Raw genomic sequence first — 14444 nt, forward strand, 5'->3', positions numbered from 1 at the left:
ATAATATTGGGATTCAGTAAGCCATATTTGTGCATGCACATTACATAATTTGATCAACCTCATTCCCCACTACCTTCCTTCTCCCTCCCGGAATTGGCTTACTCTACTTACTGATCTCCCTTCTGTTGCTGTTGTTATTGTCATTATTATTATCATTACTTGTTACCAGGTACTGAACCCAGGGGCACTTAATCACTGGGCCACCTCCCCAGCCATTTTTTATATTTTATTTTGAGACAGGTCTTACTAAGTTGCTTAGGGCCTCACTAAATTGCTGAGGCTGGCTTTGAACTTGCAACCCTCCTACCTCAGCCTCCTGAGCCACTGGGATTACAGGCATGTGCCACTGTGCACAGCAGCATTATTATTTGAATTAATGCATTATAATTATATATATATGTATATATATATATATATATATATATACACATATATATATATATATACACACACACACGGAAAAAATATATATATACGTATGATTCTTTGTGGTATATTAGAACATGGATATAGGATGATATCATTCCCCCATACTTCCCCGTTATTACTAATAGTAGTAATATGGCAACAATAATGTGTTCTTATGAATAATACTATTTAATGCTCACAATGGGGCAGAACACTGAAGATACAAAAAAAAAGTTTGAAACATCCTCAGTGAATTTATGAAGTACTTTAAAATAAATGATATGCATATATGCTAAAGAAGGTAACATTGACCTATGTGGCTGGGTAGATGGGGAATGTCAATAGAGTGGCTCCAGTTACCTGCCATAGAGCCACTGTTCCTTCCCTGATGGCTTTGAGAATAAATGGGAGTTTCCCAGGTGGGGGTCATAATTCTCAGTGTGCCACAGGAAGAGGGAGGGGCTGCTCTTGAGATGCAAGTGCCAAGACCTGACAAGTGCCTGATTCGTCTCTTTCCCAAGCCTATTTCTGCTTTTTCTTCTGGTGAGGGTTTAGACTTGATGCAGTATTAAATCCAGAACCTGAAGACTTAGTGACACAAACACCTGACATAATCATTTTTCCCAACTTTATCAATGTTTAGGGTCATAAATGATAATGAATAATACAATAACACATCCAATTAAATGGCATGTGTATCCCCAAGTTAGGATAAACACTCTGTGCCACATTGCCATTTTACAGTTAGTTTTTAAAGTGAAAAAACAAAAAGCAAAAATTGTGCTTTACCTTTTTATTTTAAGCAGTACCATCCCAGTTGTTTATGATTTTGTTTGGAGTTTTTCTTTGAAATTTCTTAAGACGTCTCCTTAGTGGTTTATTGTCACTTTTGAATTTATTATTCCAGAATAAAACAAGAAGCAGTTACAAAATTGAAAAAGTTTAATGGGTTTCAATAGGACTTGTGTGAAGTCATGAGCTAGCAAAGTTCTTGGTTCTGTTCATGAGTTTCAAGACAGTGCCATAGAGCTCTGATTCCCCGGGAACCCTGTTTGGGAGGCTAAAGGTTATATATCAGGGGATTAATAAATAACCTTCAAGTTTATGTTCTGTGGAAAGAGTAACTAACCAAATTTCTTTTCCAAGAGCAGACGGAACATTCAAAGCCGACTTTGTGCTGTGGCAAACCACACTCTATCTAAGGCATAGTAGCCAATAGATTTTTATGTAAACATTAATTGCCTTCTTCAATGGTGTATTTAAAGCTGAAGGGCTGCCGGAGCACTGTGTATGTTGGGGTCCTGCAGACCTGGTCAGGAGTGCAGGTTTTCACTGGTGTTCATGGTCAAGGTTTTCCTCCCACGCCTGGCAAATTAATTGCTGGCTCTATGCTGTGTGCAGGCTGAAAGACTGTTGAGTGGGCTGAGTGTCCTGGTCTAAGAAACATTCAGAGCAGAATCCTGATCTTTTGTGTCTCCTTAGTTTGCCATAGTGGCATCACTCAACTGATTGGGGCAACTCTGAAACTGATAGTAACTCTGTCTTTCTTCACCTCTCAGGAAAGACCAAAACCTATTGTCTCCAGTGAACTGCTGGTATTTGCTCCTGAACCAAGTAAGGAGAGAAAGCAAAGACCACGCAACCTTGAGTGACATCTATCTGAACAATGTGATCATGCGGTTCATGCAGATAAGTGAGGATTCCACCAGGATGTTTAAAAAGGTACACCCAGTAAATCCTCCCGCAGCATGCTTTCTGATAACTGCCTTGTCTCAAACCAGGAGTGAGAACAGTGTCTGGAAAAAATTAAAGGAGTGACTATTTTAAAGACACGAATAAAAAGTTAACCTTGAGGAGACATAGTTTATATGTATGTATGTGTGTGTGTGTGTGTGTGTGTGTGTGTATAAAAAATGCGTGTATGGTATGTATATGGTATTAGATACTAAATATAGTTATATTCAGCAAATTACTGGATCTATGACCTGAACAACGTGAACACAATTTTGAAAAAGATATACTTGCAAATTACATTTCTGTCTTTAGGAACTGTCTGAGCTTAACAAAAATAAGATGAGAAAAGAAAAACCTCTGATTCTGTCTTAGGCTCACACATGATCAGACTTGTGAAGAACAAGATTACCACATTGTGCTGCTCTCTTGGAAAAATGTTATCACAATTTTTTCTTACTCCCACCATACAAGGAGCAGGGGCTGTGAGAAAGCAATGAGAAAAAAATTCCACAGGGCACAGAAAATTCAGTTCCTTACTCGCCAGAGAACTTCCTCTTTCCCAAATCCATTAAAAAAAGAAGAAGAAAGAAAACAGACTTGAAGGCTCTTTGTCATCGTTGCTAGCCTCAGCCAACTCTTGGCAATTTTTTTTTGTTGTTTGGACATTTTTGTTGACAACAATAACAAAACTGGACCATTTCCTGTACAGAGACTGCAGCTACTTGCCCAGTAAGACTGATCCTTGGCTTTTTATATTTGTAGGACAAGAGCCTCCCCATCCCTCTCAGCTTTGTATTAATAGTATTTAGTGTCAATATTTATACCTGTATTTACTCTTCAGTAAGTAATTATTAGTTTCAGAAAGAAAATGGGGCAGGGGGAGCCACTCTGTAGATTAATGATATATTTATGTTTCAAAGAGGCCCTTTAAAACAAAGACGGAGTGTTAAGCAGGCCAGATGGAAATCTTCTTGGTCTTGTCCGATGTATCCACATTAGATTTGATTTCTGACCTAGAAATGGAATTTAGCAAGCCCTAAGTTATCATGTGCTCTATTTAATGGGGAAAAAATGTTTCAAACAAAGGAGAATTTTTAAAAATTGGAACTGAGGAGCATATTAATTAAGAAGAGAATAGGAAGAGAAATATCCTAGCATCTTAGGTAATGGCGATTATAAAAAGGAGTTCAAACCGAGCTGGAAAAGTGAAGTAATTTTCTTGTTCATTGGCCCTTTCTGCTGAGACCCGCTTTGGTTCAGCGTGTTGGTGAGTCTCTCCCATGAGCAGGAGACTGGGATGTTAGGTGTCAGAAAGGATACAGAGATGGAGAAAAACAGTCCTCATCTTCAAGGATGTTGCAGTTGATCCAAATCTGAATGACATTAAAAGATGCTTTTTAGTCTTGAAGGCATTGGCAGGGCCTACAGGACCAGCTCCTCAATAGAGTTCATTTATCCATTCAACAAAACATTTTTTAAATGCCTGGTAAATCAGAGTTAAAAGACACGTCCCTGCCTGTTAGAAGTTCATTATAATAATTAAGGATTACCACACTCCAGAGATGCACAACCCACTGTGGGAGCCTAAGGCTAGGGATCTCAGCTTTACCAAGGGATCAAGGAAATGCTTCATGCAAGAGGGAACACTTGAAGTGAGGCTTCTAGGAGAAGCAAGCATTCATCAAGCAGACAAGGACAAAGAGCTCTCCTAGGGAAGTGACAGCATATGTTCTGGGGAAGTTTGATGTGATTGGGCCAGGGGTTGTATGGGAGTGGGTGATGGGTTGTGAGACTAGAAAAGATGGTCAAATGAGGAGGGATTGTGTGTGTCTTGCTAAGATGTAAGAATTTGAGAGTCAAAGTCAAGAGATTGGTAGCGTTGGTAGAATCTGAGAATGAGAGTCAAATGGATTCGGACTTGAATTCCCTCTCTTCTGCTTAGTTGCTTTGAACTCTTGAGAGATAATTCACAAGGTTGAAGAGAATGTTCTCTACTCTTAAAGGGAGGGAAAAGGCAAGCCTGGACAGAGGAAGAAGCTGAACCTATAGAGCTCCGGGGCAGGATAGCCTTTAGAGTTGTCTCATAGCCAGCCTTTGTTTTGGAGGCATTGGATTTGAACTGCTCTTGGGAAGGGATACACAATCTTGGGGTGGGCTAGCTCCCTTTGGTAGAGGGTAACTACCCAAAGACAATTCCCAGAGAGGGATCAGCTGTGAGTTTCAGAACCGGTATTCCCAGAATTTGGGGGAAATGAATTCCTGGCTTTTGAAGAAAGATCCAGGTAATGCACAGTAATTACAGAAGGAGACAGACAGACAGATATGTCTGTTTTTTTGCTATCTAGCATTCTCATGTCCAGATTTTCTGAGACTCAAAGAATTTACAGTGGATTCCTGATCACTTTATCATTTAGTGGAGAGAGCAACTGATTCATTTCTCCTGCACAGCCTCTCTCACTTATCCATTGATGACCAGCTGAAAAAGCAAGGCTCATTACAATTACAGATGCCAGTTTCTACCTTCCTCACGTCAACAAGCGTTCCATCTTGTTGGAAGAACAAGAGGCAGAAGCAAAAAGAAAGCCAGAGGTTATTAAGGAGAAAGACTAATTAACCTAGAACACATTTGTCATCTGAATGCAAAGAAAGCCAAAATCTACATTGTTCAAGTCCAAAAGAATTTCATGTTCCTTTATATTAGAAAGTAACACTAATACTGTCTGCTTATTCTTTTTTAATCACCAATTTTCCTTTATAAAACTCATCTTCCATTGTTATGGTTCTAGGTTAGAGTACTCTTTTCTTTGAAAATGGGAAGAAATCATCAGAGTTGGTCTGATGTGATTTTTACAACCCCTATGTAGTCCTTGGGGACATAAGGCTTGTTTTCTTGGCAGAGGATTCTGACACTTTTTTTCCAAAACTATTCCCATGTCTATTTGGAGATCTAGATAGATGCTGTGGTTTTTTTTTTTTTTTTTTTTTTTTTTTTTTTTTTTTAGAGAGAGAGAGAGAATTTTTATTTCTTAGTTTTTTGACAGACACAACATCTTTCTTTGTATGTGGTGCTGAGGATCGAACCCGGGCCGCACGCATGCCAGACGGGCGTGCTACCACTTGAGCCACATCCCCAGCCCCAGATGCTGTGTTCTTGAGAGTTTTGACCTGTTAAACAGCTACATCTTACTCAGTTTAGTGAATAACAGAATTCTTTTTCTCAGACTATTCTGTCAAATAAGAAGTTTGGACCAGGTTAATTCCAGTGATATTCTTGTGTCCAAATGCATGTAATTATCAAGAAGACACTTGTAAAAATACCTAATTGCATACATAGTGGCAGGAAACAGCTTAAAGATTTAAGTCTTAATCACATCAGATCTGATTACAGACCTAGTTGCCCTAGCTTGACAGAAAGTTTTCAACAGGTTGAAAAAGGGAAGCATTTTAAAAAGCAAAAAGTCAATCAAATGTTGATTATTGTAGACGTAGAATAACAGTGTTGATCAGAATAACAGTGTGTTGGTCAGAATAACAGTGATTCAGCTTTTATACTCTGAAATCAGATATTTGGGGTGTAAATCTTGACTTTGCCACCATTAGTAGTTATGTGAACTTGAGAGTATTTGTAAACCTCATAAGCCTCAGTTTCCACATCTGTAGAGTAGGTATAAAAAGCTATTCCCCAGTAGTAGTATGGAAGATTCATGAGTCATACATGGAAAGCAACTTAGCCCAGTGTCTAGACTTAATAAGTCCTAAGTAACTAGTATCTTTATTATCATTGATATTGTAATAATTAATTCCAGATACCTGTAATAATTATGCAACTTGAGATTATCCATTAATCTCACATTAAAAAATGTGTTCTCATTCTAAGGAGACTGTATGAGGCAGCTTTGTGATGTACACTTTCAGATCATCATCTATCACTTGTTATGAAGTACATAACATCTTTGTTTATAGCTGAATTAAACTTTTTGTCCTCAAATTTCAATAGTTAGTGATTAGCCAAATGAATGCCTGAGTTGGTCAGCAATCCTTGCCTTTCAGATCCCCTATAGCCTTTCCACATTGACGATCCTACCTTTGAGTCTACATTGATTGCTTCATGTATTCAACAAAATGAGTTACTCAATTCCAGACCCTCATTCAGATATGGATAATCAGATATGGATAGGAGAGAACTCTGCCTTTATTCTCTTAAACCCTGCTTTATCATTTTCCATACAGATCAGAATTCCAGGGCTTCTTGTACATAAGGGTTTGTTTCATTATCAAACCCTACTCTTTCCCCAAAGAACAAGGGCTGATGATGTGCCCATCACCCTGTTGGCCAGCCCTGCCTCCCCGAGTCACGAGATACTGATTCTTCTTTCCATTACTCATACCGAAAGAGAATGTTCTACATCTGGTTTGGTGCTAGAGCCAGAAAATGTGCAATTCATATGCTACACATAAAAATGTAATTAATGTCAGCAGTCACAGTTGCAGGGAAGACTACAGCCAGATCACAGTAACCATTCTATTTAAACACCTAGTCACTAGATATTACTTACCAATTTTAAGAATGTTAATAGAGGTATGTGTTTTAGAGGGAACACCATACAATTGTGCCATTTGAATATGTCAGATTTATCCCTCTGTTTTAAATTATCTTGAAGGTTGTCATTTTCCATGAACGATTCTCAAATTATTGATGTACTTTTACCTGTTTTGCATAAATTACATGTACAAGTATAGTTTTTTTTTAATCTTCCAACAACAGCAGCATCTGTAAGCACCACTTGCTGATATTGAACTGTGTGCCAAGGTCTAACTTTTTCTCATATTAGCTTACACATCCTCATAGCCTCCCAATGAACAGGTATTATTTAATCCACATTTTAAGGATAAAGACATAAAATGTTTGGGGATGTGATTTGCAGGGCCAGGCTGGCTAGTATATATTCTTCTCTTTGCCCATATTTTAGATAATTCATAGCTGTTATGGACTTCGTTAGCATTTCTTTGGTCATAATTGGAGATGTCACTCAATGTGTAGGGTCAGCAGCTTCTGAGAAATAGGACACTAGGGTTCTTTGGGCCCTGTTTATTTCTTATGAAAATCCTGAACAAAGCTATTCCTAGGATGAGACAGAAAAATCTGTCTGTCATCTTCATTATAGACAGGGTCTCAAAGCAGCAGAGACTGGCCCCAAGCCACTGAGAATTACCCTCCTCTGGTATAAATGTATAGATTAGCAGATTTAGATTCATAGGAATTAAATTAACCCACTTTTGGTATTGATGATTCTGTGGATTAACTTGTAAAGAGAGATAACTAGTGAAATTCATAATCAGTTTTTATTTTTATTAAAGTCAGCCATATTCTATTTAAATACTTCAATATGAAAAAAGCAAGATATTTTATAGGGATAAAGTTCTTCTTTCAAATAGACCATTTAAATAAGTTAATATATAAACAGATACTTTAGTTGAAGTTCATAAAAGATACTATTCTACTACGAATCTCTAAGACTCTGACCTTGTATTGAAAAAAAAAAGTACATAAAGTTTAAAACATTGAAAATTATCGATCTGTATGTGCATAGAGTTTCTTTTTTACTGTAAAATATATATTCATTGTAAAATATAAAAATATAAATTCAGTGTAGAAATTTAGAAAACACTAAGAAACACAGAAAAAGAATGATAATTACCCATATCAACACTGTTTACTACTATTAATATTTTGGTCTGTTTTTTCAATGTTTATATGTATACACGTATATACGGATAATATAAAAACAAACATATGTATTTTACAAAATTGAGATCATTTCATATAGCTTGGAAATCTGCCTTTCCATGTAAAGTCTCATTAACCTTTCTCATGTCTGGAAATAATTTTTTAGAACAGGATACTTCATGCCTGCATAGTGTTCCTACTCTCTGCATGGCCCCAGTTATTTCCTTATTATTGGACATTTAAATGTTTCACACATCAGTGATATTTTTCTTATGCTATATTCCTGGGGGTAGAATGGTTGGGTCAAAGTGTGGCCTTAGCATTTCATGTCTTAAAAGCAATTCTTTGCTTTTACCTTTTCAGAGTAATGATGGTCATGGCTGTGATTAACCAACTAGTAATATATTCCCTGAAAAATAAATGGACTATTTTATTAGAGAGAACAACCAGATGTGATTCAGTATGCTTATGCAACAGTGGTAAATAATATAACAAGAGGAACTTTTTCAAAGCATTTTAGTGCACTGTAGCAGAAGAATTAAATGGTACTCTGGTAGCCTCAGGGGACAGCTTAATTATTGATAGGACCTGGATAAATAAGTAAGAATAGCTCAAGCTAACACCACTAACTTGTTCTCTTGAGTTTTATCACCATATGGCTAGCTTGTTTTTTTAGAAATAAATTAAAACCAAACTTTTATTTCTTATAATGTTATAATTTTCTGAATTATTTCAGAAAACATTTTTAATGTATTTTTATAAATTGCATATGAGATTGTCAGGACCATAGTAAATGCTCAATGAGTAGCAGTGGTTGATGCTGCTGTTCTGGTATTTATATTCTTGCCTTTATTACTTAATAACAATAGGACACGCATGATTGGCCTGGCTACAAATTTAGCAGATGAGTTGCTATAAAAAAACATTGACAATCTGTTCAGAAACTTTATCAAACACTTATAAGCAGGACATGAAGCAGATGATATATGTGACTCTTTAAAAATTTGTTAAAACAATAATAAATTTCATGTCAGCAAGATTGATCATTTTGTCTTACATTATGATACTTTTGTACCAATGCTCTAATGTTAATAGTTGAGCTCATAATTACATTGAGAATAGTTGCTAAAAAGGCACCTGGAAACTTATTTTTAACAACAACAACAACAAAAGACCAGAAGTTCAAATTATTTTAAACAGATATCTCTGCTTTAATTTTCTTCTGTTTGCTTGTCTGTAACTTTTGATTTTTGTATATAAACAGATTATATAATAAGATACACAATAAAGCAATTACCTATTATAAACTAAAGGCTTAAAGAAAAAAATTGGGTCTGCAGTGTTTAGTGTAAAAAAGTGGAAAAACTATATCCAGTAAGTAAATCATTCCCAAATGCTTTTTATTAATGAAGGATTGGCCTATTTTCCAAGTCCAATTGAAAAATAGACTTTGAATTTTCAGTATTAGGATGATTTAAATGAGAAGAGATGAAATGAGGGACTTCTGAACAAGACAGGAGCTTGTATTTGGGCTCAAAATGCCTTAACTCTCAAATTATCTGTGAAACGATGAATGAGATACGAATAAAAAGAAAAAAAAAAAGGATGAGCCTTTCAACTTCAAGAAACTCTCTTGACTCCTAAGCTGAATGAAACCCTCTAGTTTCCCACCTCACTCAATGTGAAGTCTACACCCTCCTTCCACAGCTTTATTTTTCCCAATATCACTTATTCTTGTCCTATGTATTTTACTTAATTATTTGCTCATTTTCTATTACCTCTTAGTTTCAACATAAGTTCCTGAGGGACATAAGTTGCTTATGTTGTTCACTGAAACAATGACTGGCACATAGTTGGCACATAGCTACTTCTTCAATGAATAACTAGTAAGTAAATATTTCCATCTATATTAGTTTTACCAGAGATGAGTGACATACTCATAACAGGAATTTCAGGACAATTCAGCAAGATGCAGTATTGGTGGCCCTAGCAGTAATCCACCTTCGAAGGCAAGGATTGATGAGATCCATCACTGAAATATCCTCTCTGTTTTTGTATGGAGTGGTAGCCCTGGGACACTGGTCAGGAACACTGTAGTTGGCTTTGAGCATCTGTAGGCACTGTCCAACTCACTGTAAGGTTTGCTTGGCACAAACTCTCACATAACTCTCCCAACTGCAAGTTTCTCTTAGGATTATTCAGATCCTTTTTCATCAATTCACTGAGATATTCGAAGACCCTTTCTGCATAAAAACTAATCAGGAACTATGTCTTAAAGTCAAGCTCTACCTCCTATTTGGTTCTTATGACAATATCTTACATTAAGTACATATTTATAATGATGAGTATGAATAAAACAGAAGAATCATAATTCCTGTAAAATATGCTATAGTTTATTTATTCATTTATTAATAAATACTTATTATAGTTTTCTTCATTTCAGACATTCAATATGTTCACATATATGGTAGAGAAGCCCCTTGGTATTTAGGACTTGGGGGGTCAGGAAATTGAAACTTCAATAGATTATTAAGAGTTAGCTGGATGTGGCCAGAGAAACAAAGGAGTTGAAAACTGTCCCAGGATGAAACAACATGTGTGAAGAACCAGAAGCATTAGAGAACACAGATTTTAAGAGGAAATGTGATGTTCTCATGGGTAATTGAAAGAATGAGAGAGAGAACATGGCAAGAGACGTAACTGGAGGAGTAAGAAGGAACAGAGATTAAAGATCATGTTGCACAGTTTGAATCTATCCTAAGAGTAGTAGGAAAGCATTCACAGGTAAATGTGGTGGTGAGATGATCAACTTTTAATGTTCTTGGAGTATACAGAGTGCATGGAAAAGTGATACGATTACAGTCTTTAGATACTAATTTTGAAGCTGTTCAGATGAATCCAGATGGTAGAGAGGACGTTTCCCATTGGGTGTGGCAGTAGAGACATACAGATTTTGAGCGGTGTGTTGGAGACAGATCTGTAGAGCCTAGGAATTGATTGGCTGGAGTGAGACAGGAGAAGGGAAGAAGAGGTAGCAAAGGAGACATCCAGGATTTTGTAGCTGTCAGGATGATAGAGTGTACCTGGGAGGAGGAGGTTTGGGGCACAGAGACTATGATGGAAAGTGATGGTAGAGAAAATAATATGGTAGTAGTTTGGGATGTGCCTGTGCCTAACTAGGTAAAATTCCCATAAGAAGACTAAAAACTTCAGGAGAGATCAAACCTAGAGAGTTGGGAATCTTTAATATGTGGCTATCAGTTAAGTCTTGGAAGTACTTGAGGTAACCAGGGAGAACCTATGGGGTGAGAAGGGAAGAATAAGAAAAGCTCTCAGAGGAACCAGGAATTAAAGGGTAAGAAGAAGAAAAGTATCCTACAAAGTGACAGAGAAGGGGCAACCAAAGAAGTAGGAAGAAACCCAGGAGAGTGAAGCATCTGGGAAGACCAGCAAAGAAATCGTGGCCAGGAAGAATGGTCAGGTTGACAAGGGCTGAGGCATGTTCTGTGATTGTAGCCACAAAGGCCATTGAAAACCTTGACCAGAACAATCTAAGCAGAACAGTATCGGTTGAGTAGTCAGAAAAGCCTGAGCAAGAAATTGTGGATAGTATCATCTAGAAATTTGCCTGTAAAGAAGAGAAATAATGAGAAATATTTGAAGGACACAGGATCAAAAGAAATTTCTTCGTGGTAATTTTTGGGGTTTTGGTGTTTTGGGGGAGGTGGGGTTTTAAGATGTGAGAACAGAACTAATTTAAAATGTTGGAGGGAAGGAATCATAAGAAGGGAGAGCTCCGAGGGCTAGAAGAGAATAGGAATAATTGATGGATCCAAGACTCTATAAATGTGTCAAATAATGGTATCCAAAGGGCAGGCAGAAGGGTTAGCGTTTGACAAGAGACTCTGTTAAGGAGAGAAGAAATGAGAGCTGGTGATGCTGCAGGTGGTTTTGTAGGTGAAATAGCAGAGTACTGTGAGATTCTCTGTTCCAGTTTTTTTGTGACATTGGAAGTGATACCATCTGATGAGCAAGAGGAGAGTGGACCATGGGGAGCATAAGATTTGCAAAAAGTAGAGAAGATTCTGAACAGCCCCTTGGAGAGACTGAGGATTACACTTTTTTTAAATGTAATAGAAGAAAAATTTCCCACTTGAGAAAATACAACAGTCTGAAAATAGATTATGAGTTTCATAAAAACGTACTGGAGAAAACACATAAATATATCTCAGTATAAACATATGCTCTTTCCCAAAAAGAACATGGATTAGGTCTTGTATATAATGTTTTTTTTTATTATTGATTGTTCAAAACATTACAGAGCTCATGATATATCATCTTTCATACATTTGACTCGATTTATGAATTCCCATTTTTTCCCCAAATACAAATAGCAGAATCACATTGGTTACACACTCACATTTTTACATAATGGCATATTAGTGACTGTTGTGTTCTGCTACCATTCCTATCCCCTATTATCCCCCCTCCCCTCCCTCCTCCCCCCTCCCATCTTCCCTCTCTACCTCCTCTGCTGTTGTTTAATTCTCTCCCTTTTTTCCCTCCTCCTTTCCCCTCACAACCTCTTATAATATTGTGTAACATTGAAGGTCTCTTACTTTTTCCATATGCTTTCCCTTTTCTCTCCCTTTCTCTCCCCCCTCTCGTCTTTGTTTAATGTTAGTCTTTTCCTCATGCTCATCCTTCCTGTTCTGTTCTTAGTTGCTCTCTTTATATCAAAGAAGACATTTGGCATTTGTTTTTTAAGGATTGGCTAGCTTCACTTAGCATAATCTGCTCTAATGCCATCCATTTCCCTGCAAATTCTATGATTTTGTCATTTTTTAGTGCTGCATAATATTCCATTGTGTATAGATGCCACATTTTTTTATCCATTCATCTATTGAAGGGCATCTTGGTTGGTTCCACAGTCTAGCTATTGTGAATTATGCCGCTATAATCATTGATGTGGCAGTATCCCTATAGTACGCTCTTTTAAGATCCTCAGGGAATAGTCCGAGAAGGGCGGTAGCTGGGTCAAATGGTGGATCCATTCCCAGCTTTCCCAGGAATCTCCATACTGCTTTCCAAATTGGCCTCACCAATTTGCAGTCCCACCAGCAGTGTACAAGTGTACCCTTTTCCCCACATCCTCACCAACACTTATTGTTGTTTGACTTCATAATGGCTGCCAATCTTACTGGAGTGAGATGGTATCTTAGGGTGGTTTTGATTTGCATTTCTCTGACTGCTAGAGATGGTGAGCATTTTTTCATGTACTTGTTGATTGATTGTATGTCCTCCTCTGAGAAGTGTCTGTTCAGGTCCTTGGCCCATTTGTTGATTGGGTTATTTGTTATCTTATTGTTTAATTTTTTGAGTTCTTTGTATATTCTGGATATTAGGGCTCTATCTGAAGTGTGAGGAGTAAAGATTTGTTCCCAGGATGTAGGCTCCCTATTTATAATGTTAAACATCAGAAAGGAATGGACCCAAACCTACAAAAGCAACTGAAGGAAAAGCTTATAATCCTAACCTTCTCTGTACCATCAAGTTGTTATTCATATTTGAAAGCAGTTGAATAATCTTAAATATATACCATAGTATTTTGAATATATACTTGTTGTGGTAGATTGTGTTCAAAATGAATGCCAATGATCCTCTCCTTCCCCAATCTCTTAAGTAGCCCTCATCTACATTGACTTTTGGCTTGGCTATATGTCTTGAGGTGGCCAATATGACGATATTAAATATGAAGCAAGCAGATTTTTTGAAAATTGCTTGCCTTTTCTTGATGCTTTTGGAACCCTGAAACCAAAATATAAACAAGTCCTAGTTAGCTTGCTAAATGAGAAGCAAGACTATATGAAAGACAACTGCATGAAAGGCAACTGAGGCATCCTAAGTGACAGCTAGCCAACTACTAGACATATGAATGAAGACATCTTAGATCATTCATTTGCCACCTGACTCCAGCTGACCACAAATGCAAGAGAGAACACAGCCAAGCTGGCCCAGAACAGAAGAATCCCCCAGATGACCTGCAGAATAGTGAGCTAAAGTCAAATGGTATTTTAAGCCACTAAGTTTCAGGTGCTTTGTTACATAGCACAAGCTAAACAACGCACTAGGTGAAGACCTGTATTTCTCAGAAAGAAAAGGAAAATCAAAACACAAGCACAGATTCCGGGTACATGGAGCCTGCATAGTTCACTACGTCTTTCCCCCTAAGTGCATCTATGAAACCTGAACACAATGTCTGCAATAGCAGTTTGAAAACTCTAAAAATTAAATAGTGGCATAAACTAGGGAAGAAAACCAGATTTTTGAATCCCACAAAATCAGCAGTAAGTTTCCAATTTTTGCCCCCTTCGTTATCCTTCAGTCTAGAGGCAAGGCAGTTGGCAACCTCAAAGCAGACATCACACATGAACATAGGCAACTCTCAGAGAAACCTTGCATTGTGACTCAAAGGTCAGAAAAGGGAGAGCAGAGAATATTCCCAATCTTTTTTTTTTTTTTTTCAATTCTTCATGCTCCAGTCCCCAGACATCTCACAATGGCAACAGCAGTG

At 37.3% G+C, this 14444-nt stretch overlaps 1 protein-coding gene across 3 annotated transcripts in view; it reads left to right on the plus strand.

The window, feature by feature from the left end:
- Nucleotides 1-14444, plus strand: part of Srgap1 (SLIT-ROBO Rho GTPase activating protein 1) — a 279038-nt gene that overhangs the window by 129326 nt on the left and 135268 nt on the right. For all 3 annotated transcript variants that reach the window (XM_076854812.1, XM_076854814.1, XM_077109321.1), the window contains exon 3: nt 1968-2130. In XM_076854812.1, the coding sequence (XP_076710927.1) occupies nt 1968-2130 (163 nt within the window). The remainder of the gene's footprint in view (nt 1-1967; nt 2131-14444) is intronic.

Source organism: Callospermophilus lateralis, chromosome 4, assembly GCF_048772815.1.
Source record: "Callospermophilus lateralis isolate mCalLat2 chromosome 4, mCalLat2.hap1, whole genome shotgun sequence".
NCBI lineage: Eukaryota > Metazoa > Chordata > Mammalia > Rodentia > Sciuridae > Callospermophilus > Callospermophilus lateralis.